Source organism: Diadema antillarum, unplaced genomic scaffold (genome assembly GCF_040938485.1).
Source record: "Diadema antillarum isolate AM-2024a unplaced genomic scaffold, OU_Dant_1.0 seq00001452_RagTag, whole genome shotgun sequence".
In the NCBI taxonomy this organism is placed as follows: Eukaryota; Metazoa; Echinodermata; class Echinoidea; order Diadematoida; family Diadematidae; genus Diadema; species Diadema antillarum.
Window position 1 is genome coordinate 91,875 of NW_027272198.1, and position 12,878 is coordinate 104,752.

The 12,878-nt window shown below is 38.8% G+C and overlaps 1 protein-coding gene across 1 annotated transcript; it reads left to right on the forward strand.

Annotated features, from left to right (window-relative positions):
* The first annotated feature begins 10,959 nt into the window (after nt 1-10,959).
* On the forward strand, nt 10,960-12,270 carry LOC139709588 (probable G-protein coupled receptor). The gene has a single exon (XM_071621545.1). It carries the CDS (start codon nt 10,960-10,962, stop codon nt 12,268-12,270), a length of 1,311 nt encoding a protein of 436 aa, XP_071477646.1.
* The last annotated feature ends 608 nt before the right edge of the window (nt 12,271-12,878 follow it).

The window sequence follows — 12,878 nt, forward strand, 5'->3', positions numbered from 1 at the left end:
CAAAGCAAACCTGAAGAGATGCCTTCGTGGAAGTTTTGGTTAGAAGTTCAGCCGAGGTAATCAGGTGCACTTCTTTGCGGTAATATATAGCGTGAGACAACCGGACATTAGCTGTTGTGCTGAAAACGGCAACCCGAAAGTTGATACCATCAGCAGGCTGACTGTGGGACTCAATATGTAATGTAGAAATATGTGAAGCGGCCCGGCGAGCATCGAGCGGTCTCCAGAGCGCTTTGAAGAGCGCGAATGCAGTCATCATTAGCATCGTGCACCTTTCAGGGTTTTTCCCTCGTGGCGGCGCCATATACACGTCTTCCGCACCTCGGCATTTTGGCGGGGGAACAAAAACAAGAGAAACGTGGAGGTCGTCTGCTGAGTTAATTTGCAGAGTTGTGGTATGTCCCAGAGCCGTAAATACTTCATTATGTTCATATGATATGTTTTATCACCAAATAAGTCTCTCCCGTGTAAGTCGAAATCACGAAGTGTATGTTGTAAACTTATGTGAAATATAGAGGCTTTTATGGGGAATAAAAGTTACACATCATCTTTCCGTAGACATCATTTGTACGGTAAAATAAAACAAGAAACATTATAATTCGTTATAAAATTTGTTTACAGGTCGAATATAACTGGTTGGCCGTAAGTCACCATTGTCAGATGTATAACTGGTCACATGAAATAAAGACAATTATCAAAAATTTGTTTGTTATCGAACAAAACAATACTTGGTGCCCAAGTCATCGATTACTCTGTTTTACATCGTGATTCCTTATTTAGAAGTAGCAGACAATCTTAGCAATCTTGCTCAAATCCCTCCAAGTTCACCAAACACGTATCTAGCGTTAGATTACCATGATTTGATATTTAATAGATTTAATACTAACTGATAACGTAATTGTTTCTTTTCAAACTATACCATAAATGGCATAATTCTGTGAAAAACATCTTCATATCTCCTTCGATGATTCCTTTCAGAAGTGTTTAATGTATACTCACTCCTTAAAATATCCCTCCTTACGGCAACGGCTGTTTTGATGTATTGTTGTATGTCTGTCTTAAGAGCTGTCATCATTGGATGCAGAGAGCCCTTATTTCGAGCCCCATCTTGGACGCCTACCCATGTTTTCGTAAAGGGAGCTGCTATACCCTCCAAACAGAGTAAACCACGAACATTGATTAATGCTAATTAGATTTATCACCATGAATATGTCTAGTGTTTTGATTTCGAGCGTAGCATTAGTGCTAGTGTTTGCCCATGGAAGTACAAACGTAGCTCCATGGTCTGTTTTTGCAAGCTGTTTAAACTTCACATCTTATAAATGACGTTTTGCATTGCACTCGCTTGCCATGTCTTTTCTTAAACTTTATATTGATGGTTTTCATTGACATTGATAAAATAGATCCTTGACGTTACCACTCTCTTTAGATCGCATAATAAAGGACGTCGCTTTTTCATTTCGATGAAACTGATGAGGATGTGTTACATCAGAATGAATTTCTACTCAAATATGAAATACATCTGCCAGGTATGGTGAATGACTAGAAAATTATACATGTTTTATGTGTGTAGAGCTTCACCCTTTGAAGTTGTTGGGTTGTTTTTTCCAAAAAATGGCTGCTTTTCATCACATTACTAAATGGGTCGATAGCCCCTCTCCTGGGGGCATTTCATGAAGCAGTTTGGTCGGATATTTTTCTGACAAACTGTTACAAGCTACTGAAATCCTTGCATCTGATTGGCTGAGAGCAAATTTGTCTGACAACTTTGTCCGACAAAATGCTTCATGAAATGCCCCCCAGGAGCATCAACTGTTTCACCTGGGGGTGTTTCATGAAGGAACTTGTCGGATGAAATATCTGACAAGTCAATCAATGTCCGACAAGTTTTGAGAAATTGTTTAGTCTGATTGGCTGATTTCTCTGAACTTGTCGGATATAATTGACTTGTCAGACATTTTATCCGACAAGTTCCTTCATGAAATGCCCCCCTGAACACCCCCCCCCCAATAAAACCACACACACACACACAAACACACGCACACGCACACGCACACGCACACGCACAAGAGCACATTTAGAGACACATACACATACACGCAGATAAAGAGAGAGAGAGAGAGAGAGAGAGAGAGAGAGAGAGAGAAGAAGAAGAAGAAGGGAAGGGAGGAAACGAGAAATGTTGCCATGCCTTCGTCAACACTTGTGTCAGAATTAAATTCATCGACTGGTGATGTTCTCTGTAGATACTGATTGATGCTATAGGTATTCCAGAGATTCGTTTTCCCAACACAGGAAATTATTCATTCCTTGCAATTCGTTAATTCGGAAATTTAAAAAATAGGTTCGTTTATTCGAATATTTGTTGCATTAAACCTAAGGTCCATAATTCCGAAAGTTCTTTACACCGACGCTTAGTTATTTCGAGGATTCGTTTTTCCAAAAATGAAATAGGGTTTGAGTATATACCGAATATAGGTTTATGTCACTGTGAAATAGGCAGGGCTCGATATTGACTGTAGCCCAGTGGCCCAAGGCCACTAAAAGAAAATAAGTCGGGCCACCAAAATTCCAAAAAAGGTTATCTTTTGGAGGTCCGATCGTGCAAATAACATTCAAAATGGATTCTTATGATTTTTATGTCGGTCCATTTAAATCTAAAATTCATGGATTTTTGTGGCCTGAACGGGCCAGCAAAGAAAAATGTTAGTGTCGAGCTCTGATAAAGGTTTAGTCTGTCCGAAAGTAAAATGAGGTTTGTCAATCCGAAAATGAGAAAAGGGTGGTAAATCAGTTCAAAAGGAAATAGGGGTATGTTAATCCTAAATTTCGTAAATCCGTAAATGAAATAAAGTTCGTTATCAAAGTGATACAACTATTTTCGTTGGGGTCTGTTGTTGCGATGTTTATAATTAGGAATATGTTCTTTTTGTTTTGTTTTGTTTTTGCTGTTCGCACATCCATGTGTGACTTTCTCGGCTTTAGATTTGTGTTTTTTTTACATATTTTGTGTAAAATATGGTGATGATTTGTTGATGATGACGAGGAGCGGAGAGTTATGTAAGGAATCGGACGAAGGGAGATGAGGAAGAGGAATTACGGCCCATGTATAATTACCATATTACTATAATTGGTGGCAATATTACCATCATTGTTATCATTGTTATCATTATCATTAATAGCAGCAGCGGTCTTTACAGGTCGTTCCTGAAAATTTACTTGTGTCTGTCGAAAGGAGCGAATAATAAGCTCCTAGTCCATACAAATCGAAATTTATTTGCTCAGAGATAAATGCTTGAAGGAAATGGAATCAACATCCTTTTTGAATATAGAATCAATCTACACTCGCTGCTTGAATATGTCTTGCCCCTAAAAAAGACACATGTATCATATCCTTCCTTATAATGCTATCAAGCAAAATTTAATACGTCATAATTATCCTACAATTCTGAACTGCTACATCGTATTTTTCATTTCAAGAAGTTTATGCTCTCTAACGTGTCCAATCTAAATTTCTGATAAACGAACCCTTTTTTTTTGTTTGTTCTTTTTTTATCAACAAAGTTCTTACCGTTTTCTGACAATCGAACCTTCCGAATAGCGGACCGTCGGAATAACTACCTTTTGGAATAACGAATCTTCTGAATAACGATCTGCAGCCGTCGCAGAAAATACATTACAGTATCCTTTCGGACTTATAACACGCAACAATGTTGCATTAAAAGTGGGGTATAGTGGGCATGAACATAAAAGTAGGAATTTTCTCCTCCTGTCCGTAGCAGATAATGAGCTTGAATCGCATCATAAATTTTATTTCGAGTGGATGCTAGATTTTTCACCATAGTTTTGTTTTTATCAACAAGTACTAATTTTCAAAGAAAACTATACCAGCCACAATCAATCCTCATTCACTGAGAGGACTAGTAGGCAGAAGGGCCATTGAGGAGGATCTCAGAATTGTGTGAGACAAGTGGGTTTTTTTTTCTGAATACAGGAAACTCTTTGAGGTTTTGCAGTGTTAGGAAATGTATGTAAATTATAAATACTTACCTCTCTGAAGGATTTTTGTTTTAAACATTTGAGCTTCATTCTTAGTGGTAGGGATTCTGAACATACCAATCTATGCAGTTGATCAGCTATAAAACGATACATTTCATATTTTCCCCTCTTGATATTAGTGAGACTCACACGTACGCGAATTAGCGAAATACAAATCTCGAAAATTGCATCGCGATCGTCATCCCGCTATTTTGTGCGTGTGGATGAGGCTAATTAACTTGGATTACAGGCTTAAATTGAAAACAGACTTCAACTTTATTACAGTGCGCCATTGAATTTTACAATCTTTAATGAAAATCGTATTTCATTCAACTAGCAAGGTAAGAATTAAGCTTAGTTTGAGACAAGACAAGTTGTGTACAGAAGTGAAGTGCCAACCTCTTGTTAGGAGTGCCTTCATTCACGCAAACAAACTCATAAACTAGAGCTTTATCATGTTTATGAGCTCAATTTTTGAATAAGTTCCCTCTCGCTCTTCACCACCCTCTCTTTCTCACTCGCTTCCTCTCCTTCATAAGCTACTTTGCATTTTAAAATAGACATGATGAGTGTAACTTCGAACAATGGAAATCACCATGGAAACGACTTGAAATCCTCGATGTTGATAAGCTGTTGAAGTGATAGTTGGACATTTTCGGATCCGCTCTGATAGCGAGTCTCTCTGAATGTAAAATGCACAGTTCGCACATGTCACTTCATATCCAACTGCCTAATAAAACAAGGACATGCTTTATATTCTCTTAGCATGAAGGTTCTCTTCTGCAAGCCTCGTAAGTTTAAAATGCCTTTCATCAGAAATTCACATTCGGTTGTGAAAATTTCACTCAAAACACAATGAAATAAAAGGGGGTAGGTCTATTAATCGTCAGCTATTTTTGTTGTCTTTCAATGCTGCGTTTAATATTTCTTTTTATACATGAGCATTAAAAGAAATAAAGTTGTGCATTTTTTAAACCTCTGACTGAAATGGCGCTAAGGAACGGCACAGCAGACGATGTTTAGATCCTCATTTATTCTTGATGTTCTCAGAACGCGTCCTGAGCATCATTTTAGTCTTAAGAGAACTGGAACAAGCTGAAACCTGAGTCGCACGAAAACAGATGCACACATGTACTATACTGCTCTTGAAATCATTAGCAAACGTTTTTAGCAGACGGAATAATATTTTGAACGCGAGAGTAAGTACGTTTGAGTATGATTACAGCCAACATTCACACAACACAATGGACACTCGACGGTGGCTCTTCAAGGCTACAGCCGTCGCCAGGCTTTCATGATGGCCTCATTACTGTAGTTTCGACAACATCCTTTAGTCATCTTTTAACATTCGCTTTTTATTATGAGTTTTTACTTGGGCGAAAATTACCCCAGGGATATATACATTTATTCCTGGAGTCATTTCGTTCAACTTTATATACATATATATATATATATATATATATATATATATATATATATATATATATATATATAAAGGCGAAAGTTTAAGGCGAATAGTCTTACTGCCATACTGTCATACTGTCTTTTAGTGAACTGTTCTATGTATCTTCTTTTTTTTTTTACTGAAGCACTGTTAAATTATACTGGAATTACAAAGAATAACATCATTCTAAATCACATTGACTTGCCAAATTTCTTTACTATTATAATATCACTGTAAAATTGGACGTACAAACAAACTACACAAACCTCATAGATGAAAAGAACGAAAAGATACGCCCATGCACAGGAAAAACAATACATTGAATTACAGAGGCAACAAACTAAAGAACAAAATAAATGAGGATTGTAACAATTCAGGAGTACTACTTTGGTAATTATTCTACCTTTTCTTTTTCGTGGAGTGTTGTTTCCTATCTTCTTTCAACCTTGTTTTAATGTTTTCAATCATTTTGTCCCGTCGTCTTTTTTTTCCCGTCTATGCCATGTCGTATAATGATAATTACTACTCATTTTTACACACTATCCGCAGTAATTTGTCTCACGGTCTAAGTTCTATCTCGTTCTCACTGTGGACCTAAGTAGTACAAATATCAGTCCTGTTTTAGGTTGATTATATTTATGTAACGGACAATAGTTTCTTTGTTTAAAGATTGTGGAATCTTTAACCCGATTCCTCTATTACGATAGATACGTATAAGCTTTACTTAACGTATTCATCTTGTCATACCTCAGTAACTTTAAAAATGAAATCTTTACACGAAGATGAAATTCAAACAAATGGAATCAAATTATGTGATAAAGCAAGGAGAGTGAATGGTGTAACATCGTTCTCGAATTACAATGCCTGTTTTACTTTAAAGCATTATACACTGACTAAGCCTGAGGAGACAGGCAGCAAACTAATCAAGAACTATCCCATGTCATCGCCATGAACCACATTCGATGTATTCTACGTAGCAAAATGTTGCGTCGGGTCCAATTACTCGCAAATACCGGAGGCTATTTCTTGGAGTACGGCAGATTAACCAATCACCAATTCACAAGGACACGAGTTCTCTTGTCCATGCAAAATTTGAGTCGTGTCCAGGGAAAGTGAGAAAAACTTGAGTACAAAGTACAATGGGCATTTGAAGAAATGTGGACTCTATGTGAGTTGATATCTTGTCAAGCAATGAGCTTATAACATTCTTATATTAATTCTATTGAATGAATCAAATTTCTCTTTCATTCACATCACAGAAGGTGAAGACACATTGACTGATGAGGATGATGGTGGAGAGAAGAACGAGAGAGAGAGAAAAGTTGAGGCCTATTAGTGTTAAAAAGAAGGCACATAGAATAATCCAGCTAGAGTTGATTTCTATATTATTATCATTATCACTATCTGCTCTATCATAATCGTTATTATTTTTCTTCATTATCATTATTATTATTATTATTATTATTATTATTATTATTATTATTATCATCATCATCATCATCATCTTCGTCACTATTCATTTGAACATATCGTATGTATATTTATATGTATATACATACGATATATATAATACACGCTTGTTATACACAGAGTTGCAATAAATACGGATGAATCTGCAGTCAACCGCGTGAACTTGGTTCATTACTTAAATATATATATATATATACATATATATCTTATACATATATATATATATATATATATATATATATATATATATCTAGTTGGCACCTTAGGGAGACATATTGGGGGGAAGTGTCTTCATTAGGGAGACAACTGGTCATTAAGGAGACAATTTTCGTGTCTCCATTGCGTAAATTGCCATTGAACATGTATTTTAAAATTTGCATATAAAACAAATGGAAATGTCTTCCAAATGACCCATCTAGGAGTATATATATATATATATATATATATATATATATATATATCATAAACATTACAAACATAAAACAAAAACTAGAGTGAACATTGTGAAAAGATGGACTGTATCCTACATGCAATACCAATGTTAGAGGTAAATATTATGGTGACAACATGTGGGTCACGGCACACAAAAGCAAAGACATTTACTACTAGTATATTGCCCGTAGGCATGTGAGCCCACACATGTTGCCTCCAAGGAACATTGACAGAATACATGTAATTTGTGATGTTTTCAATACGTTATGAAGGTCCCTTGGTATTCAATTTCATGTTGACTTCGGCTAATGTGAATGATTCTACATACTGTGCAACAGTATGATCAGAATATGTAGCTTATTTCAGATTCTTAATAATTCTATTTTTATCTCCTCTTCAACCACTTCGCACATCACCTATTAAAACACCCTTCCGTGATGTCAAAAAAAAAAAGATATGCAAAAGTCTGAAAATTTTCCTGAGGTCTCAATTCAAAGGGGTTCGTAAAGAATTCACTGGGTTCACTGTACTTTCTGTGATTCTCACGCGTTCTGTCTTTGTTGATTGTCACATCTATGTAGTATTAGAGTGGAAAATCTTTCTCAGTTTTAACATGTATTATCAAACTTGCAACCAAAATATGATGTGCGGTCATTTTGTTCTTGCATTTACCACAAGATGGTAGTCACATTGTAGACTGATTTGCAATATCATTGGTCGTTTCTGTAATCAACTGATTAAGTGTGACTTTTGTCGTTACTTTTACATTTTATACACGGTAGACACAAATATGCAAAAGCGCATTTTGGCGTGGACACGCGTGTGAGTGTGTGTTATGTGCAGGCGTAGGACAGGCCTGGGTAGTATAGTGTGCTCGCGTGTCCACTCCAGTCTTCTTCAGCGCCGATCCCTCCCCCCCCCCCCCCCCCCCACCACCACTCCCCGATTTGTTGTTCAATTCCATCGGAAGGGACTTTAATGGCGCAAGCAAATGATGGCGGTTTTTTTTTTTGAAGACACTCTACAAACCCTGAAATTCAGGTTGGATCCAATGACGCTGAAACGGTGTAGTGTGTCGCCTGCCGCATGAATGAAGTACCTTTGTCCTCGACCTGCGGACGAATTTAGATGCTATATCACTCTCGACATCAAAACCCTTCTATCTTAATGAGATTCGGCTGGCCTGTAGTGAATATCTTCTTGTTGTTATTTTTCATTCTCTCCCTCGCCAGTATGTCGAAAGCAAGCCTCACAAACATAACACGACAAGTGTTTAATGGCAGTCTCCGTTTCTCTCCGTGTGACTTTCAGTGTGATGCAGGTATCTATATCATGTTCCAAAGGTCTTTGTATGACATCACCTCTGAATGCAGAAACAATCTACATTTACGAAAAAAAATCCTTGTCGATCTAACAAGTCTTACGTTTGTACATGCTGTGATTTAATCATCCAGTCATTAATTCCTTCAAACTGCATTTGCACGCGATCATCGTTGTCTGCCAAACTTGAACAGTCAGATGTGTTATAATCAGAGTGAGATCAAGTTTGAGCTAGGTAGGAGAGTTGGAGAGTTGAACACGTCTTCAAATACTATTTCCTTTCGTTTTGTTAACGTAACAAAGCAGCTAAGTCAGAACGCTTTATCCACCTTGTTGTAACATAATAACAAATAACTTTCAGTTGTCTTACCTTATTTAAACCGAGTGAAACTAGCGGTGATATAATGTTGAAACATAGTTAGGACGTATGCCATATAATGCGAAAATAGCATAAACTTCAGCCACATTGCATCCGACTACTGAGAATATGGAGATATAATGGCAGCCAAATAATGAATCTTGGCCTACATTGCACTGGTTGCGTCGGTGTCATAAGCCCTGTTATAAATCGTCCATGAGAGATTGTACCAACGCGTGATACGTTTTCCAATGCACCAACTTAGTGAGAAGCCCGATTAATAAGTGAAACAGTGGATTTGGTTCCACTTTGTATATAGACACTCATGAATATCCATAAGTAGATAGCATTACGCGGTGTTGACATCACGTGATCTGGTTCTGACGTCACTGGGCGATGGAAGGGAACAAACATAAGAGCAAAGGATTTGTGTCGTCTGCTCAATTGGATGGCTGCGAGGCTGAGTGGTAAGCCACGATGAAGGAGAACAGAAACGACGGCGAGTCTTGAGTATCTTACGTCCGCAGGAATCTTTCATAAACATTATTTATACCACAGCCGTGTTACCGACTGGAAATGAAATCTTGTACTTCACATCCCTTATGTCGCCTCGCATAACTGCATTATTACATGAGCGTAAGTAAACATGATGTGGAACTTGTCTATTGTGCCGAATTCCTGTGTGGAAAAAATGTGCATCGAGTGCCTCGAATCTTTACAGCTTTAGGATTTTCAGTTTTCAAAGGAGGAGAATGAAAAATATAAAGTAGTTAAAGATGATCAAATTGGAGACGGCTCATGCTGACGTGTAAAGTATTTCGCGTGGTGAACGTCGCACTACCATCGATTATTTAATGGCTACGAGAGAAGTGTCGCCAAGTGAAGATTTTTCGGAGGTTCTTGTTATTTTGTCGAGGTGCCTTCTCTCCTACCTTGTTTAATTAACTCGAACTGCATGCAGGAACTGTGGACGGCAAGACCCGCTGGTGCTTCGATTTTTGTTTCATTTTCGGCTTCCTCCGAGCATTGATCGAAGCGTTCCTGAAAGTGCTTGCATCTCTCGTCAACAAACTCCAACATCTAGAAATCAAAGCATCTGCTAAGGAGCTGGTTCCTGAATGACGCGCCTGTTTGTTTCAGTACGAATTATCATCACGACCTGACTTTTTTTTTATTCGAAAAATCTTGATGACGATCTATGGAGTGATCATTTTTTTCTCTCTTCTGCCCACGTTGCTATCATGATTTGATTCTATGTCAAAAAGTTGGAGCGTATGTTACAATCACCATACTGCAAATACATTGCTGTCAGAAACACGATGCTAGTGGCGAAAACATGTATTAATCTGGAAGTAGAGCACTGTAAAATAACCTAATGGAGAGTACTCAATAATATCGAGGTGATCCCATCTAAACTCCCCTGTATCTACGTCTCTTATCCCCAGGCAACAGGGCATCTGTGGAAACCAATAACGCACCTCAAGAACATCGACCGCAATGACTTTATAAATGACATTCTGCTTGACTTTTAATGGAAATAAAGTTCTTGTTGGATGCTTGCATAACGGACGCACATCTCATCTAAGTATGCACGTGATAGTTAAGTGTGTGTTCACAGTTTATGCTTGCTAGTGACATAAAGCAGAACAGAAATACTGCACCGTTTGTACATAAATCTCAACTTCGACGAGAAATTCCCTGCGGATGTACAAATCGCAGCGAGAAGTCATTTCACAGCGTTTTAAGACGAAATATAGGTTCAGGTGTGCGCATGGATGCTCGAAACGTAAATCTGCGTATATCCTTTTCTTAACATAGTTATCTCTCTCGCAGGAGACGCTCTGCAAGCGGGAGATCGAAAAAAAAAAGCATGAGCATGGATGCAGTCTCTTTGAATATGTCTGGGAACAGGACAGACCTAGCACAAGGTTCGTCACCCACTATAGCCATAATTTTTGAAATTGTGCTCATGGTTGCTATCAATCTATCCGCCATCGTCGCCAACACTCTGGTACTCGTCATTCTCGCAAAGACACCTGCTCTTCATACTCTAACACACTTCTTTGTAGCCAATCTCTGTACTCTAGATCTTCTATGCTCGGTAACAGTTATTCCGTTCTCGATCGTAGCGTATGGTATGGGCGAGTGGAGACTAGGACAAACCTACTGCGAAGTCAATGGATTTAGCAACACTTTCTTTGCCACAGCCTCCATCCTCACTCTCAGTGTTATCAGCGTTGAGCGATATTACTCCATCGCTCATCCTATGGTTTACGCGGCAAAGATGACTATTAAAAGGACGGTCCTTCTTTTAGTCTACATCTGGGCCCAGTCTGCCATCTTATCGGTGCCGCCCTTGCTCGGTCTAAATTCGTATTCCTTTAACGCAAACCGTGGACACTGCACGTTTGTTTGGGAGCAGACAGTTCGTCATATTGTCTACGTGGTTGCGTTAGCCTTATTGTGTTTTGTGATACCAGGAGGGGTTGTCATAGTGACATATTTCAAAGTATTTCACATAGCGCGAGAGGCTGCGCGTCAGGTGTGCCCTCTGCCTTCCGTAGAAAACTACGGTTCAACGACGCGCCGAGATGTGCCGACAGTGAGTCAATCGAGACATGGAGAAACAGGAACAGCAGGAGGACCAGCTCGAGGAGAGGGATCTAAGCCAGACTCCAAGCAAACAGATGTCCCATCTCCCACATCTCATAACTGTTTTTCGATTAAACGATTCTCACGAACCAAATCCAAACACTCAGAGTCCTCCCAAAGCGGCGACCTCAAGGCTGCAAAAACCATTCTCTTGATTGTTGGGGCATTCTTTCTCCTCTGGACACCATACTTCATACTTCACGTATTTGGCGTCATTCATGGAGCCTTTCCCCGCCAAGAGCTCTGGGAACGCCTCACCACATGGCTTGCCTACACCTCATGTGTCATTAACCCGATTCTCTACGGCATGCTAAACCGACACATCCGTCAAGAGCTTACTCACATGGCCGATGTCTGCAAGAACTGCATCCTTCGGCGCGGCTCGCAGGATGAGGATGATTTCCCTGGCGGTGCCGAGGATTTCTTCCAATTTTTGGAGAGAACGACGACGACCACAACAACGACAGGGAGCTCGAGGACAACTGGAGCAAAGATTGCAGAGTTAGAAGCTAACCGCATACCGGGACAAATCGACGAGATCTCCGAAGACAACTAGCAATGATACCTGGATTAGGACAAGATTGTGTCGTGTTGTTGTTTTTTTTTTAAATTCGAGTCAATCGCTGTATATCATGGACTACAGAATCGGAACACACACAGTGACATAATACCACAGAGGCCCAGAAATCACTTTGTTTTTGTAGAAAGGTCTTAATTTGTGAAGTTTTGAGAATTCTCAGTATGTGAGAGGAGTCTTAGGATAAATGTTTAGGTTGCCTACTGGATATCTCATGACACTTATAGACGTTTGACAAAATATTGTCCAAAGCCTAGACTTAAGTCTTAATTGTCTTTTAGCATCATTTAAGGTTTCCTTTTTCGTTTTTCTGATTATCTCTTTGTTTGCTAAAATCACAGTAAGTCGATGCAACTGAATCAGTTGATATTTATTTCGTAGTTCAACAGAAGATACAACAAAACTAATGTTAAACATCTGTCAGTAATTGTGGTGATCGTTAAAACAGCATGTGAAAACACATGATACTGCATTTTGAAATAGGAATCATGTCCATCTGAAATGAATTGTGTGGTCATTCCGTTACTTTCTGGGTAACTAAGCTTTCGTAGGCAGTAACACGTGCACCATAAAGCACCACCAGATTG